The sequence below is a fragment of the Callospermophilus lateralis genome, chromosome 4 (assembly GCF_048772815.1).
Source record: "Callospermophilus lateralis isolate mCalLat2 chromosome 4, mCalLat2.hap1, whole genome shotgun sequence".
Taxonomy (NCBI): domain Eukaryota; kingdom Metazoa; phylum Chordata; class Mammalia; order Rodentia; family Sciuridae; genus Callospermophilus; species Callospermophilus lateralis.
In genome coordinates, this window is record NC_135308.1 from 52,506,276 (window position 1) to 52,534,184 (window position 27,909).

At 34.1% G+C, this 27,909-nt stretch overlaps 1 protein-coding gene and 1 pseudogene across 1 annotated transcript in view; one reads left to right on the forward strand and one right to left on the reverse strand.

Moving 5' to 3' along the window:
• Positions 1-2,109: 2,109 nt before the first annotated feature.
• LOC143398692 (U6 spliceosomal RNA) lies at positions 2,110-2,209 on the forward strand (annotated as a pseudogene).
• A 15,723-nt stretch (positions 2,210-17,932) lies between these two features.
• The window catches only part of Adam9 (ADAM metallopeptidase domain 9), a 90,811-nt gene continuing 80,834 nt past the window's right edge, over positions 17,933-27,909 (reverse strand). The window contains exons 19-22 of the mRNA XM_076853825.1: positions 26,791-26,932; positions 25,023-25,110; positions 21,096-21,163; positions 17,933-19,308 (exon numbers count right to left, since the gene is read on the reverse strand). Coding sequence (XP_076709940.1) covers positions 19,215-19,308; positions 21,096-21,163; positions 25,023-25,110; positions 26,791-26,932 — 392 coding nt within the window. The 3' untranslated portion in view covers positions 17,933-19,214. The remainder of the gene's footprint in view (positions 19,309-21,095; positions 21,164-25,022; positions 25,111-26,790; positions 26,933-27,909) is intronic.

Below are 27,909 nucleotides of genomic sequence, written 5' to 3' on the forward strand. Positions count from 1 at the left end.
AGCATGAGAATAGAGGGGAAGAGGACTAAATTAGAGCAAATTATATTCCATGTTTTTGTGATCATGTCAAAATGTATCCTAATGTTATATATAACATAAAAAGAATCAATAAAAAATGACATTGTAAAAATAAAACATAAGTGGCCCAATGAACTAAACAGATACATTTCAAAAGACGTAAAATGGTCAACAAATATATGAAAAAAATATTCAATAACTTTAACAATCAGAAAAATGCAAATTCATACTACACTGAGATTTTTATCTCATTCTAGTTACAATGATAATCATCAAGAATATAAATAATATTGCTGGCAAGGATATATGGGTAAAGGATCACATATATACAGTCAGTGAAACTGTAAATTAGTACAATAACTATGGAGATCAATAATGGAGATTCCTTAAGAGACTAGGAATGGAATCACCATATAACCCAGGTATACCATTCCTTAGCATTCATCCAAAACAATTTAATTCAATGTACAATATACATATCTGTGTTTGTAGTAACACAATTCACAATAGATTAGTTATGGGACCAATCTAATTGTCTATCAATGAATGAGTAAAGAAAATATGATACATGGGGCTGGAGTTGGGGCTCAGCAATAGTGTGCTTGCCTAGCAGGTGCGAGGCACCGAGTTCGAGCCTCAGCACCACATAAAAATAAATAATATAAAGGTATTGTGTACAACAATAAGTAAATATATATGTATATATAGTTTTTTAAAGAAAGAAAATGTGATACACACACACTGCACATATACACACAATGGTGTTTGATATAGCCATAAAGAAGAATGAAATGTCATTTTCAGGAAAATGGGTGAAACTAGAAAGCATTATGTTACATGAAATCAGACTCAGAAAGGCAGGCACTGTGTGTTTTCTAATATATGTGGAAGCTAGAGAGTAAAAAGAAAGAACATTGACCTCAAGAAAAAAGAGGCAAGATCAGGAGAATAATGGAAGGAGATGAGAGGAGGAAGGAAGGCAGGGAAAATGAATGCCCAAGAAATGAAAGACTAAATTATGCTACGTGCATATGTTAATCTGCCACATGAATCTATTATGTATAATTATAATACAATTTAAAATTATACTTAAATGAAATCATAAAATACAAAAGATCATCAAAAAGTTGAGCCAGGCATGGTGGCACACATCTGTAAACCTAGTGATTTGGGAACTTGAGACAGGAGGATGGCAATTTCAAGGCCAACATTGGCAACTTAGTAAGACATTGACTCAAAACAAAAAATTTTCTAAAAAAGGATGGGGATATAGCTCAGTGTTCAGAGTGACCCCAGGTTCAATCCCCAGTACTAGAAAATAAATTGTCCACTTATACTATTAGGCTTGTTAAATTGTATTTTGTTTGTTTGTTTAACATTTTAAGAAACAGCATAAGCACATGGCATCTCCAAAGAAATACTTAAATAAATCAATGGATAAAATAAACTTTCTCCCTTTTTAATAAAAATAGAAAAATAAAAAATTACTCCTTCTTTGAGAGTTTGTAGTTTCATGAGTAAAGAATAAATAAAGAGGGTGTTGTTAAAAGATATTCTTGCCATTTTGAAGAATATTTTCTTCATCCAAATCTCCTTGATATCACTAAGATAAGACACTTAATTCTTCAACATTATTTTCTATGCTGAACTTTCAAAAAATAATTTACCATGAGGAAATGATAAAAAATGTTAATAAACAAAGCTGACCATTCTCACATATATATATTTGCTTTTATCAATAGAACTTTGAATTCCTTATCAGTAGTAATATTAGATATTTACATTCATATTTTATAATGGGATTCATATATTTCAGAGCCATGTAATGAAATATGAAATTTCCTATAATTATTTATATTATAAAAATATTTCTTACTGTATCTACCTCTGAATTATCACTTTTCTCTCCTTGGATTTTCTTTGGAAGTATGATTTGCAAAAATGGATTTTGAGAACCTGAAGAAATTAAAAGAAAAAACATTTAGCAACCCTGCCTTGAATTTGACTAAATATCTGTTTGACACTTTTCAGAGGTTTACTTGTGCAGGTAAGGATGGTTCCTCACTGTGTACTCCTGTGAAAACCTTGAGCACTCACTTCATCAACACACTCACAAAATAGAATGATAGAGAGATTAGCATGTTTCCTGTGCAAGGATGACACTCAAATTCATGAAGAATTCCATACTTAAAACTAAGCAAAATGAAACAAAAAAAACCTTGAAAACACTTAATTTAAAAAACATACAATGTAGTTTTAAAGACCCAAAAAATAAAAATATTCAATTTATACAAAATTTTCTGTTCCTGGAAAAAAAAAACAGAATAGACAAAAATAAATAAACAGCATACTTAAGAAAACCTGTTGACTTTTGTGCACTGAAGTCTACTTTCATCCTTCTACATATGGATATCAAGTTTTCCCAGCATCATTTGTTAAAAAGGTTATCTTTTCTTCAACATGTTTTTGGAAGCTTTCATAATGACCAGATGACTATATCTATGCATGTTTTTCTCTGTTTCTTCTACTCTATTCCACTGATCTTTATGTCGGTTTTAACGCCAATACTATGCTATAACTCTGCTGTATAATTTGAGATCAGGGATTGTGATGGCTTCCAGCATTGCTCTTCTTACTCAGTATTGCTTTGGTTCTTATGGGTCCTTTATTCTTCCAAATGAATATCAGGACTGTCTTCTAATTCTGCAAAGAGTGTCATTGATATTTTGATGGGGATTTGCTGGGAGCCATCAGCCAAGTAGGTATGACAAATTCCTTGCCAGCTTACTCCCATGCTGTCTAGTGGAAGGACTTCTGAAAGGTGACCTTGCTCAAGGACCAGGGCAGGATCCGTGTTTAGGGTGTTCCCCCTTTAGAATAGGGCGGTTTAGCATAATAGGAGATTAGGGTGTTCCCCCTTTAGAATAGGGCAGTTTAGCATAATAGGAGATTAGGGTGTTCCCCCTTTAGAATAGGGCGTATCCTGCTGCTGAGTTCCTCTTGAGTGCTTAGGGTCAGACAGTATATTTTGGGAGACAGAAGCCCATGTGGAGTGGATTTGGGCAGAGAGTGGATTTGGGCAGAGAGTGGATTTGGGCAGAGAGTGGATTTGGGAGAAGAGGATTTGGGCAGAGAACGTGGATTCCCCCAGAGCGTGTTTGTAGACGGCCGGTGTGAGTTCGGGAATAAAGAATTGCTGTTTGAATCTACAAGCTGTGTGGAGACTCGTGATTTGTGCCCAGCCAGAGACTGTGGCAGGGACTGCATTGAATCTGTGCTTTTGGTAGTATAGCTGCTTTGACAATATTAATTCTGCCTATCCAAGAACTTTAAAACCTCTAAGTGCTTTTTCAATTTGTTTCTTCCGTGTTCTATAGTTTTCATTGTAGTGGTCTTTCATCTTCTTGGTTAGATTTATTCCCCAAAGTCAATTCATAGTGGCTCAATGACCTAGAAATTAAACTAGAAACCTTGCAACTGCCAGAAGAAAACTTAGGCTCAACACTCCAACATAGTGGCACAGGCATCGGCTTCCTTAACAAGAACCCAAAAGCTCAAGAAATCAAACCAGGAATCAATAAATGGGACAGCATCAAATTTAAAAGTTTCTGCACAGTGAAAGAAGCAATTAAGAACATGAAGAGAAAGCCTACAGAATAGGAGAAAATCTTTGCCACCTGTTTCTCTAACAGGGGATTAATATCTAGAATATATATTTTAAAAACTCAAAAACCTTTAATAAATGCATGCACCCACGCACGCCAATGAATATTTGAAAAAAAAATGTTCAACATCTGTAGTAATCAGGGAAACGCATATCAAAACTACACTGAGATTTCATCTCACTCCAGTTAGAATGACACTCATAGAATACAAACAAGAATAAATGCTGTCAAGCATGTAAGAAAAAAGGTACACTCATATATTATTGGTGGAACTGCAAATTAGTAGAACCACTTTAGAAAGCGGTATGGAGATTCCTCAAAAGACTTAGGGATGGAAATACCATATCTATCAAACTCAGCTATCCCACTCTTTGTTATTTATGAACTAAAATCAGCAGAATATAGTGATATGGCCACATGAGTATTTATTATAAGCTAATTCACAGTAGCCAAGTTATGGAACCAGCCTAGGTGCCCATAAAATGATAAATGCATAAATAAAATGTGGTTTATATACAATGGAGTTTTAGCTATAAAAAATAATGAGATTACGGTTTTTGTTAGTAAATGGATGGAAATGAGAATATTATGCTAAGTGAAATAAGCCAGACTCAAAGTCAAAGACTTCATATGCAGAAGCTAGAGCAAAGTATCAGGGGAAAGAGGGCAATTCAATGAAAATTGAAGGGAGATCAGTAGGGGAGAGGATCAGGGTTTATGGGAGAAAAGAGGGAAAGGAATGGGGAGGAAGTGAGGAATTAAACTGAACAAATTATACTATATGCATATGTAAGTATACAACAGAAAATTCCACCTGTGTTTATGTCTATAAAGCACCAATTTTTAAAAAATGGATTAATAGAAGACTATTGGTGGCTTAACATAATAAAAACTTATTTTTTACATGAAGTCTAATGGGAATCATCAGTTTTCAATTAAGACTCAGAAATTCAGGTTCCCTCTGAGTGGTAACAAACAGCCCATGGCCTCAAAAGTCACTGTGGTTTGCTAAATGCCACCATTCACTTTAAAATGACTCAGTTAATTTCACATTTGGAAAACTTAAAAAGAAACTTATAATAGAAATTCTATAAACAATTTCAAATAAAAAGAACAATTTTCTAAATATTGTAATTGTAGAAAATGGCCCAGGGAGAAAAATGAATGAAAGACCAACAAGGAAGCAAGAAAGGAGATAGGGAAGGAAGAAGATAAGGTAAAGGAGTGGGAAGAATAAGAATTCCTAAATAGTTTTATAAGTTAGTTCCATCAAACAATATATAATTCGTATTTGGTAAAAACCCATTCAGAGAAAGTTATGTTTGTTTATGGGGATAATAAATCTTGATAATAAAAGAAAAAAATCATACAACCATCTCGATAGATACAGAAAAGGCCTTTGGTAAAATCTATCACCCATTCATATTAAAAACTCTGGAGAAAATAGGGATAGAAGGAACTGACCTCAACATTTACAGCTGTATGTGACAAACCCAAAGCCAACAACACACTAAATGGAGAAAAACTGAAAGCATTTCCTCTAAACTCAAGAAGACAAGTATATCCACTTTTACCATTTCTATTTAATAAAGTTTTCAAAACTCTAACCAGAGGGAAAAAAATTAAAGGGATGCAAAATAGGAAAAGAAATTATCTCTGCTAATGACATGATCCTATATCTAGAATACCAAAAAACTCCACCAGAATACTTCTACAGCTGACAAATGAATTCAGCAAAGTAGCAGGATACAAGATCAGTACTCATAAATCAATAACCTTCCTATACTCCAACAATCTCTATGCTGAGAAAGAAATCAGGAAAGATTTTCACAATAACTTCAGAAAAAATGCTTGGTAATTAATCTAACCAAATAGGTGAAATTTATCTATAATAAAATTTACAGAACATTGAAGAAAAAAAAATGAAGAAGACTGTAGAATATGGTAAGGCTTCCCTTGTTCTTGGATACACAGAATTGTTATTTTTAAAATGGCCTTACTGCCAAAAGCAATGTACACATTCAATGCAGTCCCCATCAAATTACCAATGACATTCTTAATAGAACTAGAAAAAAAAAAGAAATACCTTAATTGCCAAAGCAATTCTGAGCAACAAGAGTAATACAGGAGGCATCACAATACCTGATCTCAAATTATACTACAGAGCTATAGTAATAAAAACACCATGATACTAGCACCAAAACACACATGAAAACCAATGGAATATGATAAAAGACCCAGAGTCAAATCTACATTCTTACAGCCATCTGATATTTGATAAAGATGCTAAAAGTATGTTAGAGGAAAAGATAGCCATCTTAACAAGTGGTGCTGGGAAGATTGAATATCCACATGTAGAATAATGAAACTAGGTCACTATCTCTGGCCCTGCCACAAAAGTAAACTCAAAGTGGATCAAAGACCTAGGAGTTAGGCCTGAAACTCTGCAAATGCTAGAACATTTAGGCTCAATAATCCAACATAGACACTAACACCCCTAAAGTTCAAGAAATAAAACCAGGATCAGTAAGTGGCATGGCATCATATTAAAAATCTTCTGTACAGTGAAGGAAGCAATTCAGAGCACAAAGAGGGAAACTACAGAATGGGACAAAAATCTTTGCCAACTTCTCCTCTGAGTGCAGATAAGAACTCAAAAACTTTTAACACCAAAAAAAAAAAAAAAACAAGTAACCCAATCAATCAATAAATTAAAAAATAAGGAAAATATTGATAAACCTAATATGAAAAACAAGATACCATGAATAAAGTTCTCAAGTAAACTGCAAGCTTAAAAACAACCTGTGTAAGATACATAACAAATCATTCATATCCAAAGTTGTGTGGGCTCTCTCGCCCAGCGAAGAGGTCCACAAAACAGGGTAGAGGAGCGTGTGGCTGTGGGGTCATTCACTAATCAAGACCTCTGGAGACCAAGAAGGAAGCGGGTCTGATTTTTTTGCACAGTTACCTGTGCTAATTATAGGCAGCCACCAATATACTCTCTTGCTAACTGTCCTTGCAGCGACCAATCAAGCAAACCGTGGAGTAAGCACAGAGACTGCAGGCCATGGAGTAAGCACATGGCTTCACACCCAGGGCTGTGTCTATGGAGTAAGCTGTCTGCTGCTCATGTACCTAGCACGAGGGGAGTGGCCTGCCACCCATGCCCTTAACGTACACCATGTATGCAGTACTCCATGCACTTGTCTCCACATAAAGTAAATAAAAATAGATGATCTACATGAATATATGCAACATGCATTCATCATTCATAAATACAGAATTCATTACTTCAAAATATAGAACATATATTTCTACATTTCTATATCTAAGTATATAAATAAAAATCTGTAAAAGTATCACCAAATTGATAAACATAGTGGTTACCTTTAAAATTGCAATAAAATTGACAATCAAGAGGGATGGTAAGGGGTCTGGGGTTGTGGCACAGCAGTAAAGTGCTTGCCTAGCACGTGCAAGGCCCTGGGTTCCATCCTCAGCACCATATACAATAAATAAAATAAAAGTATTGTGTCCAAATACAACTAAAAAATAAATATTTTTAAAAATACATATATATCTATTTAAAAAAGAGGGATGGTAAGGGTAGCCTCTTTTTTCTTTTAAAATATATTCATATATTACTAAATAAAAGTTCTTATGTAGTTAAGAACTATAAGGTAAATTGCATAAATAGAGCCCAGAAACCTGTATCTTTTTAATTCCCAGGGGTTATTCCGATACAAAGCCAAATACTAGGTCCACTTTTGCTTTTTGAGAACAGGTTGATATATAAAGAAGTATGTCACTTCACAATCTAGCAGTTATCATCGTTTTTACACTAAATCTAAACCAAAGCCCAGAATCCTTTTCTATATAACACTGGAAGTAGTCATTGCACTCTGTGCTCCTTGCAAATCCCACCTTTTCTCATCCTCTATTTGCTCTGAAAGATACATATGAATATAGGCCACATTCCTTTGTCAAGATGCCATCTATCTGTATATGAAGGATATCTGGATGCTTCTGTTGAACTGTAAGTCATATGTATAACTACAGTGCAAGACATTCTGGTTGTCATCTTTTAATTTTTTATTTATAAGAGAGACATTTAAACTTCAACGGAAAATGCCAGTTCCAAACTGCTACATGGTCCAGTTAGCTGAGGGATCTTGCTTAGCAATTGGAGATGATATGTTCATATCAATTCCCTCATCCCACCAATTCCTTGACAGACTCTAATCTGCTTCCTATCTCTGTGGATTTACCTAGTCTGAATATTTAATATAAATTGAATCATACAAAATGTCACATTTTGTACCTGGCTTCCTTCATGGGCATAATGTTTTCAAGGTCCATTCATGTTGCCGCATACATATATCATGAACATCATTCCTTTCTATGACTACATAATATCTCATCATATGCATATAACAAAGTTTGCTTATCCACTCATTAATTTATGAACATCTGGGTTGTTTCCAACTTTTGGCCATTATAAATAATGCTGCTGTAAAAATTTGTGTGCAAGATTTTATGTGGACAGACGTTTCCATTTCTCTTGGGTATATACCTAGGAGAGAAATTGTTGGGTCAATAGTACAGATATATTTATGTTTATTTTCTCTTCCCAACTATAAGGACAATATTATTTCAAAAAGAAATGAAGGGGATGAGGCTCAGTGGCAGAGCACTTGCCAAGCATGGCCCTGATCCATAGTACTGTAAAAAGAAATGGAATATTGTTAAATGTCCTTCTAATAAATAAGAGTTTATTTATATATTTTAAATGTATGTTAGTCAACATTAACTAATTAATATCTGTACTGTAGATAAATTCAAATAAGTATCTAACAGTCTCAAAATTTTATTAGAGGCTGAGAATAAAAAGCATGAAAATCACTTCTTCAGAAGACCTGTGTTGTGTGGTATGTACCAATCTCTACCTTGCTTCCTTCCTTCCTCCCATCCTTCCTTCCCTCTCTCCCCTCCAACCTTCTCCTTCTTAGCCTTCCCCCTCCCTACCCCCTCCTTCTCTCTCTTTCTATCTTTTCTATCAACACAAAATGTTTGAGTGCTGGCACTTTTCTAGGTACTAGGTATACCAACTTACTTGATGTAACTTAAAAGTGGTAATAGTAGAGATGAGTACTACAGAAAAAAAAACTCTTAAAATGCATGGATAACAACAATAACAAAAAAACTGATTAAAAAATGACCTAAGTACTTGAATAGACATTCTCCAAAGAAAATATGCAAACAGTAAATAAACATACATGATAGCACCTCACATACTCATTATGATAACAATTTAAAGAAAAAATGGCAAATAATATTGATGAGAACATAGAGAAACACTTCTTCACTGTTGGTAGAAATCTAGAATGATGACCTCTACTATTAAAAACAATATAATTACTCTTCAAAAAATTAAAAGTGGAATTATTATACAATCCCCAATTCCATTTTTAAGTATATATTTAAAAAAGTAAAAGCTGGAATCAAAGATACATTCATGTTCATTATTCACAATAATCCAAAGACAGAAGCAACCCTGTGTCCATCAAAGGATGAGTGATAAACAAAAGTGATATATATTAAGGCTGACTATTACTTAGCCTTAAAAGTAGGAAATTCTAACACATGCTACAACATGGAAAAACCCTGAGAATATTATGCTAAGAGAAATAAGCCAGTTTCAAAGAGAGATACTACATGATTCCAATTATATGAATGTAAAAGTTGTTAGAATCAAAACTAAGTCATGTGTCAACTCTAACCAAAAAAATAAGGCTGGGAGGTTATGAAGAAAGAGTTCTTACACATGATTGTCTGATTAAAAACCATCACAAAGGGGGCTGGGTTGTGGCTCAGTGGTAGAGCACTCACCTAGCACGTGTGAGGCCCTGGGTTCGATCCTCAGCACCACATAAAAATAAATAAACAAAATAAAGGTATTGTGTACAACTACAACTAAAAAAATAAATATTTTAAACAAATAAAAACCATCACAAAAAAGAGAACCACATACAAACAGAGATATGAAAAATTGTGCTCTATATGTGTAATATATATAGTGTAATGCATTCTGTTGTCATATATTAACAAATTAAAAATTTAAAACAAATAAAAATTTAAAAGAGAGAGAGACACAGAGAGAGAAAAAAAAGCACAAGCTTGCAAAGAGGGCTCCCATCCTTATATTAAATGTACTCTACCAGGACATCTGCCCAGCAGTTGTTTGCTCAACACCAAATTGATGCCACTCCTGTCATTAATCATTGTTGCCAAAGATTAATGTTTCGGAAGAATTGATGGAGTGTGCTTCCTTTTTACCTTTATAAACCTCCTCTTGCCTCAATCTCTTTGAATATACCCATATTTTGCTATGGCATGCATATCCGCATTGTGGTACTCTGCTGTTCCCATATATATGTCAGTATTCCTTAGTCAATCACTCTGTTTTTTGCTTAGGTTGACGTGAGGTATCTAGAGTACTCAAATTCATACAGACAGAAAATAAAACGGTGCTTTCCAGGAGTTGGGAGAGGAGAGAATGGGGATCTAGTGTTTTATATGCAATGAGTTTCAGCTTGGGAAGATGAAAAATGTTCTACAGATAAGATGAAGAACACATTAAAGAGAGAAAAAGGATTCTATCCATTACCTTAAACACTTCTCAAAAATACACAACAGTGTAAATGTACTCAGTGCCACTGAACTTTACACTTAAAGATAGTTGAAATGGTAAATTGTGTATTATGAGTATGTATGTGTATTATATTTTTACCACAATTTTTAATGCTTACTGATTACAGAGTTTTAGTTGTACCAGATGAAAAGACTTCTGGAGATGGGCTGCATGATATAAATGTACTTGACAATACAAAACTACATATTTAAATATGTTTAAGATATAAAGGATATAGGATATAGGGTTAATACACAAATGCCAATTCCTTTCCAATAAACCAGTAACAAGTGAAATTTGAAATTAAAAGCCCATTGCCATTTACCTTAACACCCCCCAAAATGAAACAGGTATATCTAAAAAGATGTATAAGATCCATATGAAGCAAACTATAAAGCCCTAATGAAAGATATCAAAGAATAACTAAAATCCGTATTCAGAGATAGAAAGAGCCAACTCTGTTACGATGTCAATTCTTGCCAACTTTGTCTATATTTCCACAAGTTACTTTGAGGATCGCAACAAAATTGTTCTAAAGTTTACATGAATAGGCAAAAGACCCAAAATAACCAACTTAATATTGAAGAACAGTGAGAGGGCTGATATTATTTGAACCTCAAGATTTAAAGCAATCAAGATAATATACTATTAGAGAAAGAACAGGAAATTAGAACATGGGACAGGAAAAAAAGCCCAGAATGAGAAGAGAACCACATTAATAAACTGATCTTTGACAAAAGAGCAATGATATAATATTAACTAAATGATGCTGAAACATTAAAGAGAGAGAGAAAAAAGATTCTATCCATTACCTTAAACATTTCTCAAAAATTAACTCAAAATGGATTAGACCTAAATATAAAATGCAAAGCTACAAAATTCCTAAAAAGATAGCAAAGAGAAAAATCTAGAGGACCCTGAGCCTGGTGATGATTTTTTTAGGTACAAAAATCAAAGGTAAGAAATCATTGATAAACTACACTTAATTAAAAATCAAAAACTTCTCAGAAAAAAACAATAATCCAATTTTAAAATAGGCAGATGATCTGAATATGCAGGTCTCAAAAAAAAAGATACACAGGTGGCCAACAAGTATGTATAAAAAATTCTCAATATTACAAATCATGAGGAAAATGCAAATCGAAATGACAACTAGATTATCATTTTGTTCTAATTAGAACGGCTATAATCAGAAAGACAAAAATAACAAATGCTGGTGAGGATGTGAAAAAAAGGAAAATCTTCTACACCATTTGTGAGAATGTAAGTTAGTGTAGCCATTATAGAGAACAATACGGAAGCTCCTCAAACAACTAAAAACAGAACTGTCATATGATCCAGCAAGTCCACTACTGGATATACATCCAAAGGAAATTAGATCAGTGTATCAAACAGATACCAGCACTCCCATGTTTATTGCAGTACTCTTTCTTCACAATAGCCAAGATATAGAATCTACCAAAATGTTCATCAACAGATCAATGGATCAATGGAATATTATTCAGCCATAAAAGAATGAAATCCTATCATTTGCAGCAACATGGATGGAACTGGAAAAAATTAAGATAGGTAAAATAAGCCAAACAGAAGACAAAATACTGCATGTTCTCATAATATATGGAAGCTAAAAATATTAATTTCATATAAGTTAAGAGTAGAACATTGTTACTGGATATTAGAAAGATGGGGAGAGAAGTGGTAGAGAGAGGTTGGATGATGGATACCAAAATACAATTACATTGGAGAAATGAGTTCAAATTTCTATAGCACGTTAGAGTGACTATAGTACACAACAATTTATTACATTTTTTATAATAACTAGAAAAGAGGAGTTAAAAGATTACTATCACAAAGAAATAATAAATGTTTAAGGAAATGAACATGAAAATTACTCAGACTTTATCATTGCACATTATATACACATATCAAATTATTACATTGTACCCCATAAATATGTTCAATTACTGTGTGTCAATTAAAATGAAAAAAGTAATGTAAATTCAGCTAGTGTTGATGATCTATCTGGTATTAAATTTCACCTGGATCCAATAATCCCTTTTTTGGGTATATGTCAAAGAAAACGAAATCAGCACCTCACAGAAACATGTGTGCTCCCGTGTTCACTGCAGCATTATAAGTGTTCAACAACAGATGAGTAGATGAAGAACACGTGGTGCATATACATAATGTCATGCTATTTGGCCTGAAAAAAGGAGGACTCCTGTCATTTGTAACATGGGTGAACCTAGAGGACATTATAATAAATGAAATAGGCCGGACACAGAGGGACAAATACCACAGGCACTCAGTTATATGTGGGAATCTTTAAAAGTTGAGTTCTCAAAGAAGCAAAAAGCAGAATGATGGTTACCAGGGCAGGGATGGGAGGAGGAAGAGGAGATGTTGGTCAAAGAGTACAATAATTTTAGAAATAAAACTTCCAGACATCTATTATACAACATGGTTACTATAGTAAATAAGAGTGTTCTGTATTATTGAAAAACTTTTAAATGAAGAATGGGAGGAGATATGATGATAAAGAGCACAGAAAAATATTTTTAAACTTCAGCTCTATAAAAGACAATGCAAAGAGAATGAGAAGACAAGCCACAGATTAGGAGGAAAATGTTTGCAAAAAACACATCCAATAAAAGCCCATTATTCAAAGCACACAAAGAACTCTTAAAAGTCAACAGTAATTGGCATGTTATAATTTATACATTATACTAAACACAGAACTGTCAACCATTTGTCAAGTTTTGGCATAATAACCAGAGAATATCCTCAATTATCCGAAAAGGCTATCAAAAAAATTCCTCCCTTTTTCAAATACATACACTAGATTTTCTTCACATACACATCAAATGAAACATTCAGCAAGAGAAAGCAGAAGATATAAGATCTAGCTGTCTTCAATTAAGGCAGATGTTAAAGAGATTTACAAAAATGTCTACATTTTACACTGTTCTATTTTTTAATATGATTCGTTTTAAAGTGTGTTACTTATGTTAACAAATAGATCTATTCCTTTTATTTTAAAATAAGTTAATATACATTCTTGAATTTCTATTTTATTTTATTATACGATAAATATTGACATATATAAACACACATAAACAAAAAGCCTTTGAGGATCTCCAAAACTGTTAATGTGTAAAGAAATTCTGAATCCAAAAAGTTTACCAACCACTGCATTAAAATATTTCGTGTGGTATATAAACTGAATGCAACCCCACAAAATTCTCATGCTGAATCCTTAAGTCCCAGTGTGACAGTATTTAGTGATGGCCTCTGGGAAGTGCTTAGGGTCAGATGAGGTCGTACTGTAGGACCCTTATGCTGGGATTAATACCCTTATAAGAAGAGACCTAGAAAGCTTGACACAGAGAGGTCATGTGGGAGTACACATGTAGAAGGCAATTGTTTATAAGCCAGGGGAGGCGGGGGTGGGGGTGGTGGAGTGTCACTAAAACCTAACCATGCCATACTCTGCTCTTGGTCTTCCAGACCCCCCACTGTGAGAAAATTCATTTCTGTCTTTTCAACTATACAGTCTATGGTATTTTGTTAGGGCAGCTGGAGCTAATATAGATTGGAAATAATCCAGAAGTTCATTAATAGAAAAACTGCTAAATTGGTTACTTCCAAATAATAGAACATTAGAGAGATAAAAGGGGAAAGGCACTCCATGTGCTGACACAGATAGCAAGATTCAGAACAAGGTGTAAAAAGGGAAAGAATAAAAACACATATCAAAATATTTTACAGGCATCTAATCCTCCTCAGCTCTGTTTTAAATTTGTGAGGCCTCTTCCCAATGTTCTTATCTCTCCTTAGTACCTATGCATCTTCACTGAATTTTTTTTTAAATTTATTTCAGGACAAATTATTATTGTATGCAGCACAATCTTTTATTTTGGAACAAACAGTTTTCCCAGCAGTCAGGGTTTGGGGTTTTTGTTTGTTTTGTTGAGTTTGGAGTTCAAGAAGTTTCTGAAGTACTTTTTGAAGAGCCTGAAAACTTGAGATTTGGACATGGATGACAGAGCCACAAGAAAGGTAGCCCCAAATTCAGATTCAGAATAGAGATTTGTCCTTGAGCTTATCAAAATTATATTGCTCCTCTACGAGTCGCTTCTCTGGCCCAGTGGAGTAATCAAAGGAGGCCCGGTTTCCAAGGTGATGCGAGCTTTAGCTCCATGGATCACCATTGGAGGACAGCAGCACACATTCAAAGAGGAAAGTCCTTCCTCTGCCCCTTACCTGAGAACAGTATCTCCTTTGGCTTACTGGATGTTGACGTGAACAAGCCACCGAGCCCAGCAAGCAGCACCATTAGGCGGAACATGGTCTGGTTCCTCGGCTCTGAGTGGGGACTGGCGAGGGCCGTTGGGCCGCGACCTGCTGTCTGGGGTGTGGGGCGGGGACCTGGGGGGGCACGCGCCCGGAAGCCCGGGTGCACTGCGCCCCCTGCCCCAACCGCCCGCAAGGTGCGCCCACGTGCCAAATCCCCCAGCCCCCCCCGCCGCGCCGCTCCTCCTCGTGGCTGTGGTCCGCACAAACTTCTCCCACTTCAGTAGCAGACACTTCCCAGGTGCTTTAAAAAGCAGATGTGTAATATGTTCTGAATTAAAAGCTACACGCAGGGGTTGGGGGTGTGACTTAGTGGTAGAACTTTGCCTGGTATGCGTGAGACCCTGGGGTACAACTCCAGCACCTAGGGCGGGGTACAACTGTTCACCTAAATATACATATATATTCATAATTGCTGAAGCTAAGCTTCTAAGATTTAAAAAAAAAAAAAATTGAAGGGAAGAATGAGTCAATTTCCACTCTTTTGGAGACAGCCTGTGTGTTAGCTTTTTGTCCACCGAAAGCAAAATACCCTGCAAGAACAATTTAGAGGAGGGAAAGTCTATTTGGGGTTCAGGGTTTCAGAGATCTCAGTCCATGGTCCACCCACTCCATTGGTCTGGGCTGAAGGTGAGGCCGCATCATGGGGGAAGGTCCCAGGGGAGGAAAGCTCATGATGGGTTCAAGAACCAGAGAGGGAGAGAGAGTGGGGAAGGAGCCAAAAAGAAAATGTACCCTTCCAGGGCAACCTCCAGTGACCCTTTCCTCCAGCCAGGCCCCACCTGCCTACGGTTACCACCCAGTCAGTTCATTGAAACTAGGATAGGCTGATTAGGTTACAGCTCTGATAATCTAAGTACTTCACCTCTGAATATTCCTGCACTAATACAGAGCTTTGGGAGGCCACCACATAGCCAAATCATAACAGCCTGCTATGTTTTTGTTGTTGTTGTTGTTGTTGTTTTTAATTTCCTCACTCACAAAGCTCATTATAGAGTTCATAAAAAGGCTGTGGCATTCTTTCTCCAATCAGGCAAAAATTCATGTTCTTCAGAAACTTCTCAAAGTAACAAATATACTCTCATTCATGTAGTAACAGACAAGATTCTTTTTTAAAAAAAAAAAAGAATTTTTAATATTTACTTTTTTTTAGTTTTCGGTGGACACAACATCCCTGTTTGTATGTGGTGCTGAGGATCCAACATGGGCGGCTCGCATGCTACTGCTTGAGCCACATCCCCAGCCCCCAGATACCATTCTTAACACAATTAGAGTACTTCTATTTCCAGTAGGAAACCTAGCCAAATGCCTCATTACAATATTTAAATTTTTCTAAATTCACACCCCAGTCTGCCAACTACTTGCTCTGTGCTCAGTATTTCTGCTGCTTTGACTTCTGGCTTTTCCTAAACATTGCCTTATTTCCTTGCAATGCAGAGCCTCCTGCCTCCCAGGTTCCATCTATAATGCATGAATTATCCTTTAATTCTTTCCAAATCCCCAAAGCATTAATTCATTTCTCTCTCATACTAATTATTAGAAAGGCAGACACACAACCCAAAAGGCCCCATGGAAACAGAGGCACTCAGTAGGCAAATCAACACATTTTGTTGAGATGTGATTTTATGAATACATGTCAACAGGGCCCTAAACCTGTAAAAGCATAAGCAAAACCAAGGCAACAACAACAAAAGAAAATACACCTCACCTGAATCCCATAGGATTAGCTAATGCTAGACAACACTGCTTTTGAGTGGCAATTAAGCCAAAGTTGGTTTTGCCCTGCTTCATAGCAATTAGAACTATTAGTAGTGGTAAATGCTTACTTACACTTGTCAGTTAAAAGATATTTGAATGAATTTCTAGTTTTTTCTTTTTCTTTCAACCTTTGTATTTTTAATAGAACAGACTTTGTATCTTTTTTTTTTGGGGGGGGGGGTTTACCAGGGATTAAACTCAGGGGCACTCAACCACTGAGCCACATTTTCAGCCCTATTTTGTATTTTATTTAGAGACAGGGTCTCACTGAATTGCTTAGCACCTCACTGTTACTCCCTCAGCCTCCTGAGCTGCTGGGATTACAAGCGTGGGCCAGCCACAGTGCTGGGCTAGACTTTTGTATCATTCTTATTTGTATGTATGGGTCTCTCCATAATATGTACTTCTAAAGGGCAGGAAACATATTCCCCCTCCCACCCAACTTACGTATCACTGTACCTAAGAGAGTACTTGCCAGAAGTTAAGTCTTCAAGAGACATATACAAATTCTAATAAAATCTGATTTCTGTTTAGAAAACCTAGATTGTGCTTAACTGTATAGCTAGAGACTCAGGCTATTAAGGGAAAATTCATCAACCTGAACAAGGTCAGTTTGTGAACTTAGTCTGTGATATCAAATTTATATGTAATTTATCCTTGATTATTATTCTTTAACACATGACAAGAAAGTCTTTTAATACTTTCATATTTCTCATAATGGGCTGGATGACCAAGGAATTTTACAATTTTAATCATATTTCAGAATAATTCAAGGACAAATCTAAGTGGAAAAACATGCAAAGTATGTAGAAATCTTTTAAAGCAAAAGAAATTCAGATGAAATAAATTTTTAGAAAAACCAGGCATGGTAGTGCATGCCTGTAAACCCAGACTCAGGAAGATCACAAGTTTGAGACAGACCTCAGCAACTTAGTAAGACCCTGTTTCAAAATTTTAAAAAAATTTTTAAAGGGCTGGGGATTTACTTCAGTGGTAAAGCACCCATGGGTTCAATCTCCAGTGCAAAAAAAAAGTAAAAATAAAAACTTTAGCCAAGAGCAGCGTAACATTCCATAGTTAATACATTACTAACTGTAAAATTTCAAATGATATGCATTACATCTGCAAAAACTGAGGCAAATTGAGTGAAAGGACAAACATTTTATTCTATGTAAATTCATTCCAAGATTTAAATTAAAATGAAGATACTTCATTTGAGATGGCTCACAATGTTTGATATGTACCTGACTACTAAAATAATAAGCTATCCATAAAGAACTGAAATTTTCATTTTCTTCAAAACAAATCTGCTTTCCTTTAATAACAAAGCCATTGTGCATAATTTGGCAAAAGTCTGATTAGGATTTTATCTAAAATTATAACTTTTAAATTAATAAGAATACACATAGTTGAGTATTGAGGAAGTTACTGGAAGACAAAAGAATTTCAAGTATTTTATTTATTGTAAATGTTATATTTCCATATGTATATATACACAAACAAAAAAAATTTTAAAAACTAATGAAATTCAGTTAATAAACCTATTAAACTTTATTATGAAAGGTTATGAAAAAATTTTAAATTTTTAAAATTTTGTTGTCCATACCATTTCTTCCATAGTAAAAATTCATTTTTAACACAGCTAATAACTCACAGATACCACATTAAGTTTAGTACTTATCTAAGAAAACCTTTTCTTCCTTTCTCAGTCTAATTTTTATGAAAATATTAGAGTCAAAAGAGACAGAATCTAGCACACCATAGTAAATGTAAACATTCTAAATGATTTAATATCAAGCTTTGAAAATTCAGATTTTATACTTAAAGTGCTCATGAAATTCTCAAGTGGTTTTACAATAGCTCAACTGATTGAACATATTATAATTGCTCCTGCTTTATTATAGCCATAAGTCAACAGAATATCTGATTAGATCTATTAAATACCTCGTACCTTAAAGCTTATAATTTAAAATAATGCTACTGTGAAAGGATGCCGTGCTTTAACATGATGCATGATAGAAATTCTAATATTAAATTAATTTTTCTAATAGTCATTTATAGTTGACAATCATAAAAAGGGAAGCTAATAATTGAGTGTGAATACACACATTCTTTTAGCATAGTTTGTACTTTCAAAATAATATAATATCTTAATTGTGGCTAGTGTGCATTCTGAAGACAGAATATTTATTTATTCATGTAGTGAATAAGAGACAAAATTCTAGTATACTATCATTATTAATCCGTGCAAGATGAAAGTATTAGATAATATTGGCAGCTAATTAGTCAATTGTCATAGGTATTAGATTATCACATGTTCCACCAAAAGCGACATTAATGATAACTAAGGTCAAAAATTCAAGATTACATTTAAGCAAATAATGACAAATCTTACAACAATACAGTGAATTTGAGAATCACTGTAATGACATGTACAAAATAACATGATTAATGTTAAGTGCATTAACATCATAGATGATCAGATAAGACGCATTCAGTGATGGCAATGGAAATGTTACTCTAAATTCCCTGGCTTAACTGCATTTCCTTGTATTTCTCAACTCCCCGCTCCATTTCTGGTTTTCTGTGTTAGTAAAGTTTGTTTTGTGGTATTTTGTTTTTCATTCATAGTTGCAAAAGGAAGAAAGGCTTTTCAAGAAAATGTCAGGAAAAGAAAAGTATCAGCTCACTTCCCTGAAGACATTTGCAAAAAGAAGGGTATAAAATCAAGTGAGGGAACTATATAAAGGAGGTGCAGGAGCAGGACGAGCAGGAATTAAATTTCCCTGAGATGATACTTTAGGTTGTGGTGGAGGTGGCCTGTAAAGGGGGAAAAAAACATGTTAATATTCAACATAACACCATTCTCAAACTCTCTGATAACAGTTAAAGGCATTTCATGTTCTGAGATTATTATTAATGATATTACTAAAGAGTTCCAATTAAAATCTAAAATGGAATCATTACCTTATATTAATGTTACTCCATAATCAATAATTTATGGAGGTTCTAGTTTCTATGAAACCGTATACTCAAACTGAAAAAACAAATGAGGACACCAAGAATGAAGCACTTTTCTAGTGCTGTGAGAATTTATGGGCCAGCAAATTACTGCTAAGTTGAAACCTAGCTCTATGCTTGCGTACATAGAGGGAAATTACAGCTCTCTCAAACAATATCTGCTCTGAGAATTAAATCTGCTATTACACCTACACCTATCTATCTCAATCCTCATACCTTAACTTGCAGACACCTCTCCATCCAATCCTAATACACCTCTACTCTGATACCACACTGGAACATTACCTGGTAAATATCTGTCTCTCTACTAATATATTCTTCTCTGAATCCTCAATTGGATTTCAACATACTGTTACTAAATAGTAAAAATTATATATAGGGACACTCCTCAATTTCCAGTGTAATTGGAATTTGAAGTACTAGTGGGAGTGGGAGGAATCAGATGTATTTTATGATGTAAATGTAGTAATAAATTTTCTCCTTTCCTGCTGATTTTAAGTCCTTCTACTGAGGACTTAAAATTTTTTAATTTCAGTTCTTCTGTTTTTAAGTTCTAGAATCTGCACTGATTCTTCTTTAAAAGTTTCTAGCGCTGTGCTGAAATTCTCAATCTCACTATTAATTCCATGATATAATCATCATAGTTAAAGTTCATATTAAGTGACTATTAACTAGATATCTTCCAAGTCTGTTTTTATGGTCTACTGTTGCTTGATTTTAGCTATGATTTCTTTTCTTGTGCTCCAGGATTTTTTTTTTTTTTGGAGGGGGCGTCAAACATGAAGAAAAATAATGTTGAAATCAGTTGATGGTATAGTTCACCCTTTTCCCTGGGTCCCCACATAAAGTCTGAGATGTTTGCCATGGTACCTCCTCCTCAGAAGGACTCCAATTTTTGTTTCCCCAACCCCGTGATTTACTGAAAACTCTCCTCAGATTCCAAGCCTTTCACTTGTCACTTGCAGAACAGTGTTTTCAGAATAGTACTTTTCTAGATGCATCTAGAACAGAAAAGTGGCACCACAAACTGGGATGATCTGTACACTTCTTTCTGTTTCTGCTTAGCTCTATAATTCCTTACCTCACCTTCAAATACCTATTTTCTTTTTCTTTTATATATATATATATTTTAGTTGTAGATGGACACAATATCTTTATTTATTTATTTTTATGTGGTGATGAGGATCAAACCACATGCGAGGCAGGCGTTCTACAACTGAGCTACAGCCCCAGCCCCGCTATTTTTTTATATTACCTATTTTAAAGCTCTCTCAATGGGAAGATCAGTCTAACTTATATAGTTTCTTATATGCTGGTTATTTTAGAGGCCCTTGCTCCTAAATTTTATACCCAGACAACTATACAGCAGCAGTTCACTGTAAGTCTTGGACTTCTTTAAATTTCTTTTGACACTGCATTAATGTGACCAAATTTATATGAAACTATAAAATTTATCTACAAATCTTCCTGAAAATTGTGCTCTGTCTAAACTTGCCCTAAATTAAACGGCCTAAATATCTTATCCTAAATTAAATTAAATACAAGGGAAATTCTGGTCAAGTAATATAAGCACAATCACTTCAGACCTTGACGGAAACTGCTGAGGCTGCTTGACCGCATAAGTTGGTACTGGAAATCTGTTTGCATGTATTGGCTAAAAAGAAAAAAGATAATAATAATTAATGTTATTACAACAATGCAGTCATCAATATATTTTATGTATAACTTGGGCTTTTTTGTAAAATTCATTAGTATACTTAAATTAACACACTATTTATAATGCTAACTTTTAAAAATATTTTGCTTAAATGGATTGGGAATGCAGTTCATTGGTAGAGCACTTGCCTAGCATGTACAAAGCCCTGGGTTGGACCCGTAGCACAACAAAAAAAATAAACAAATAAAATATTTTGCTTATTCAACATATCTTTACCACTGAGAGTAGAATACTTTGTTTTTTTAAGGCTTCATTTTTTTAATTCAAAAAATACAAAAATACAAATTATCTGGTTCAAATTAACTATCATGTCAATATATTTTAAATAAAATCTCCTAAAAGTCATTGTCAAATCTGTACAATACCTAACTGGTATTGTAAATACCACTAATCTACAATCCTTCACTTTGGAATTCATAATATTCTTCCTTGATAAGATGAAATGAAGTTTTACAACAAAGTGGGATTATATAATTCATCCCCAAATAAGAAAGTAAAATCAAAAACATTTTCACAAATCACATTACTCTGGGGAAAAAGGAAGATGAGATGGAATTACTCATCACTGATGAAGTGATCTTGCCCAGGATTTTCTCTACTATCTACTATTAACTCCTAAAGTTCTGTGAGTGGCAGGATATGAACAGTGCTGAAGAAAACCTTGAGCACTCACTGTAGAGTCCTGCCACAGGACAGTTGGTCTATCACATGCTGTCTTTTCCTCACAGAATAATGTGCATGTACTCTAAAAATAGAGAAGAAATTCAAGAAAATGTTTCCATCTCTTTCTACCAAACCATGGGCACAGAACTTTACAGGGATACTTAAATTCCATTTCTTAGAATGTTAAATTGCTGATAGATATGTTAATGTGCTTGACTAAATCTTACTACAATGTATACATTGATCAAAACATCACACTGTATCCCAGAAATACAGATATATATGTAATTATTTGTCAATTAAAAATAATTTTTAAAAAGCTAAAAATTATAAGTAACAAAGATGTTAGGTATTTTAAAGACCTTAATTTAAAACTTCTCATTAATCATATAAATTAATGTACAAGGATGCCTAATATGCCATATTTTTTGTGTTAAGATGGGAAACAACCTGTTTTAAATTTATAGAAAATCTACAAGATGGATAACATGCTGTTGTTAAAGAGAATGGGGTATATACTCATTACTTGCAAACAGTGGACCAAATGTTCAGAGAAAACTTCTCAGTATGGAACACCTACACTCCTAATAAAAAATTTAAAAACATGAAAGAGTTCAAAGTATGGAACAGCAATCCTGTAAATGCCTTCCTTGGAAGTCCACTGTCCACATTTTCAGGTAGTACATAGACACAAGAGGCAAAACAAAGGGCCTCAGTTTTGCCTTACTATAACACCGTATATAAATTCTAGCATCTTTAGAGTGATAGGTCCACAGAGTTAACTGGAAAAGAGAACACCTGCCTCAAGAAAGGCCAGTGATGATACAGGACTTGCTACAGTGGAATATTGGCCTTGGTACTGACAGAAGCAAAATAAAACAGGCTTTGTGGAGAAACTCTACCCACATCATAACATGGGCTTAGGGGCAGAGTTTATAATAGTGTATGGCCCCCAAAACATCTAGAAAAAATTATGTTAGACATTGAAGGGCTTGTGTTCCCACACACTCTGTAGGAAACTACTGTAACCTCAAATAAATTCCATACACGAAGTTCCAAAGAATATGAGTTTATAATCATTTTTACAAAGTACACTAAGAAATAAGATTCATCAGGAATAACAAACCACAGTGACAACCAAAATTCTATACAATAAAAAGATGAGATAAAGCACATAAAGTGAATACTTTTATGTTTACACAAAATGAAAGCACTAAAATATACCATGCTGTAAGAAACTATCACATTTAATAAGCAGAAAGATTTGAAATAAGGAAAACTATAGAAAATACACTATAAAATTAGTGAAATTAAACATTCAACAAAAAGGTTCAATAACAGATTTGGCATAGTTTAGGAGAGAGTTAGCAATTGATAGGTAATCTAACATCAGCAGAATGGAGTACACAAAAAAAACTAGAAGTATCAAAAGAGTTAAGTAACTGGGAAACAGTGAAAAGCCTCAATGTGCATCGAATAGGAACTACAGAAAAAGTTAATAAGACAATGAGGCAGAGGCAACATTTAAAGAAATAATTGTTAAGAATTTTCTACAGTTGTTGAAAAGTAAATCCTAAGATTCAGGAACTCTACCTAACTGTGAAGGAGTATTTTTTTTTCCTTCTGCCCAATTTTGTTTTAATTTCTGCACAGTATTCCAGTAAACACACAGGTGGTACAGTCTACAGTTCTTTGCATTGATAGACATTCTTTTTTATTTTAATGTTTTTATTAATGCATCCTAGTTGTACACAATAGTGGAACATGTCACTGAAGAGTTTTTAAAAGGCCACATCTAGTATTCTAAGGATACAGAAGAAAAAGGACATGGAAAAGAAATTATCTAAAGCGACAATTAGAATAAGAGGCAGCTTCTAAATTGTAAGGAGGAAGATAAAAAATAATCTCTTCAAAGTTCCAAGAAAAAATAGTTGCTTACATGAAACTGAACATCCACATTCAGGAAAATAAAACTAAATTCCTATTTCTCACCACACTAAAAAATTAACTTAAAATGAATTAAAAACTTTAAAAGAAGGACTAAACTATGATTACTGAATAAAATATTTGGGAAATGCTGCAGGAAATTGGGATAGGCAAGGATATGGGAGGCAAAACCCTGAAAGCACAGGAAACAAAAGCCAAAAACAGACAAACAGATTACATCAAATGAAAAGGCTTCTGCAGAGCAAAGGAACCAGTCAACAGAGTGAAGAGACAACATATAGAATGGGAGAAAATATTTTCAAACTGTATGTCTGACAAGGGGTTGATATCCAGAATTTATAGGGAACTAAAACAACTCAAGAGAAAAAAAAAACAACCAATTAAAATATGGGCAACAGGCCTAAAGACATTTCTAAAACAAAAATTTTCAAAGGGACAGTGGGTGTATGAATAAATGTCCAACACTGCTAAGCATCACAGAAATGCACATCAATGAAATATCACATCACCCCAGTAAGATTGCTTTATCAAAAAGACTAGAGATAACAAATGCAGTGAGAAGATTAAAAAAAAGGGGGGGGAACCTCTGTTGGTAAAATATCAAAACATTCTATAACGTTTAAAAGCAGATAAAATATTATATATAATATATAATAATATATATATTGCTTAGGGACATAGGCATATCAGTAAAAGTATATCTTTATTCCAATGCTCTGTAATACATGCAGGAACAGTGATCATGGGTCCTATTGCTAAAACAATTAACTCTAGCCAGGAGTTCAGCACCACATCTTTGGTAACATACTCTAGGGAAGAGCCAGGTATTGAAAAGAAAAAGAAGATAGTTTAAAAAAGAAAAAACAAAACACTGATACTGATAGCATGTATCTCAGGTCATTTCCCAATCCTGGTTTCAAGGCAAGACATTTTTCATGTCCAGACATCTTTACCCACAACCTCAGAGCCAGGGATTCTGCTGGTATTCCTTTAACTCAGGGATCACCTACAGTACTCCACAATTCTTAAGTATCTATGTTTATATTTATGTAACCATTTTTTGTAGTAATAGAGTTTGAATCCCAAGTCTCATACACATTAAGTAAGTGCTCTACCACTTAGCTCTATCTTCTGCCCATTTTTTAAACATAGTAAAGAAAAAAAATTTTTTTCATTTTAAACTTACAACATCTCTAGGAGTTGTTGCTGGAGAAACATGACGAGGAGCACTCACTGGCTGTCTAGAAACACTTGCTTGGTTTTTGCCATCTGATCTGAAAAAATATGATTGCTTTCGAGTTTAAATCAAAATTTAATTTTAACATTATACATCAATATATCTTTTATTTTTCCCTGGTGCAGAATAATCATGTTAGTAGCAGTGATGATGATCATGAGGAGAGACGATGTCTTTATAGGACATTTAAGTTTTCACATGTTTAATCCTTTACATAATATGAACCACATTTTAAAATTAAAAATCTATGAAATTTGGTCAATTAGGCCAGTAATCCCCAGCTTTTTCTCCTCAAATCTTCCTAAATTAGAGACAAATAAAGCATATTCTTAGACTGCATATATAACATTTGAAATAGTCACTCTAAAAATTAGGAAGTCCAGGAGTAGCAAATAGGTTGGCTGAAAGGACAGTAGGTAAGTGTTAGACATGCTCGGGTGACAGTATTCAGCTAAGTAGAGATGTATGGGAGATACCTGTAGTTGTTGAACAAAATGCAAAATGCAGATTAGGAGATGATCTACATAGACTGATCAGTTGGAAGTGTTATAAGAAGAGAAAGGATAGGAAGATAAAAATGGGAAACATTAAAAATAAAGCTAGCCAGGCATGGTAGACATGCCCATAATCCCAGCAGCTCAGGAGGCTGAGGCAGGAGAATCTCAAGTTCAAAGCCAGTCTCGGCAAAAGTGAGGCACTAAGCAACTCAGTGAGACCCTGTCTCTAAATAAAATACAAATTAGGGCTGGGGATGTGGCTCAGTGGTCGAGTGCCCCTGAGTTCAATCCTTGGTACCCCCTCAAAAAATTAAAGCTAATGTCAGGATACTCTGAGAAAATATTATATACTAAGTGAGAAATAGGGCCATAAGCAAAGGTGAGCAACCAAAGCTAGATATGAATATAGAAATCATTATCACACCAATAATATTCAGTTATTAAGTAATTACAATGAGCTCACGATGTTATACAAGTTTTGTTATTTCCTCATTTAATCCTTGCATCAAAGAAAGGTAATATTATTATTATTCCAATTTTATAGGAAGCAAACCAAGACTCAAAGAGCCTTATTTGTAGTTTCAGCTTATTTTTCTCTAATAACAAACTTGGAACCTGAATTCAGATATTATTACAAAGTGCATGCTAATATATGCTACATTCTGATGCTGATATATTAGAAGTGATAATTAAGAGAGTTTTGAGAGTCTAACCTACACAGACTAGACATGTCAGGTATTTGAATTATGACAACCTTAACTTTTTCCTATCAAAACTTATTTCTTCAAGTCTATTTCCAAAACTGAAAATTGAAGAATTCTCTCTGTGAGAATTAACACATGAAATAAAGAGAAAGAAGAACATTTTTCAACATTTATGTTTTATCTTTATCCTATATTTTAATCTCTAATTAGAAGAAGACCCAAGTCAGATATGGCAGCCCAAATTCTACTTACCCCACTATCAAAAATCAACGTTAAGTGAGATGAACACTATAAGGGTCATTTTCAGCAGCATATAGGCAGGTTCCCATAATCTTTTTCCAAATTTCCCATTATAAGAAGTGGCTTGACCCCTACCTTTTAACCCATACTAGTCACTTCAGAAGAATGGAAAGAAATCTGAGAACCCTATTTTTAAAGGATTACAAATCTGTATGATATGACCATCATCAACAATTAAATTATTTAGTAAGATTGAAAAGAAAAAAATCTAAGTACTCATATGTTTGTGATCTCTTCTTTCTGAAGTAGGTTTTCCGTAATTCATCTCTCTTGATGAAGAGAAAAGTGGCAAGGGCAATAAGGGGAACAACTAGGAAGAAGAACACCAGAAGTCCATCCCTCAGTGCAGTGTTCTTTCCTAGAGAGATGAAATTTAAGTTAATGGCAATTAAGCTGGATATGAATTCATACTACCCAGAACATAGTAGGTGATTATAAATATTGTACACTGTGTATTATTAAAATGTAAAACTGATATAATAAGTTAAATACATTGAGAAGTCTTCCTCACACTTTATCCTTGTCCACTTCACTTTTGCCAAAGATAACCACTTCTAATAGTTTATTATTTAATCTTATGATAGACCTTCATGCAAATATAAGCATGAACAAAATGTTTTTATTGTCAACCCTTTCTTACACAAAACATAACATACAATAAACACTTCAGCACATCATTTTTTTTTCACTTATCTATATATCTTTCTAAATCACACAGAGAGGGCCTCCTCATTTTCTGTTGCTATACAAAACTCCATTGTGAGGATGTCCTATAGTATATTTATCTAGTACCCTACTGATACATACTTTGATTTTTCTAATATTTCACTATTGGAAAAAAAAGCTACAATGAATAATCCTATGTATGTCATACATGTCATATTATATGAATACATGTTATAATTACAAAATAATTTCCCAAGGGCAAATAATTCATCCTTTTTTTAAGAAATTGTCAAACTGTCCTCTATAAACAATATATAAAAATTTCTCATAGACTCACCCTCAGAACCAAAATTCTAAATTTCTGCCAACATAATTGGTAAAAAAGACTATCTTATATAATTTTAAATTACAATTCTTTTTTTAATACTATCAATGGAGCACCTTTTTTGTGTTGGAGCACACATTTTCACCATTTATAAGCTCAGTCTTTAACTATTTTTCTACTGGACTTTTGGTATTCTCCACAGTTTTTAAAAGCTCTTTATATGTTAGAGAGATTAGCTTTGTCTGTGATGTAAATTGGATATTTTCCCCATTTTGTCATTTGTCCATGGCAGTAGGCTTTTCTCCATGCAGAAATTTATTATTTTTGTATTGTTGAATTTATCA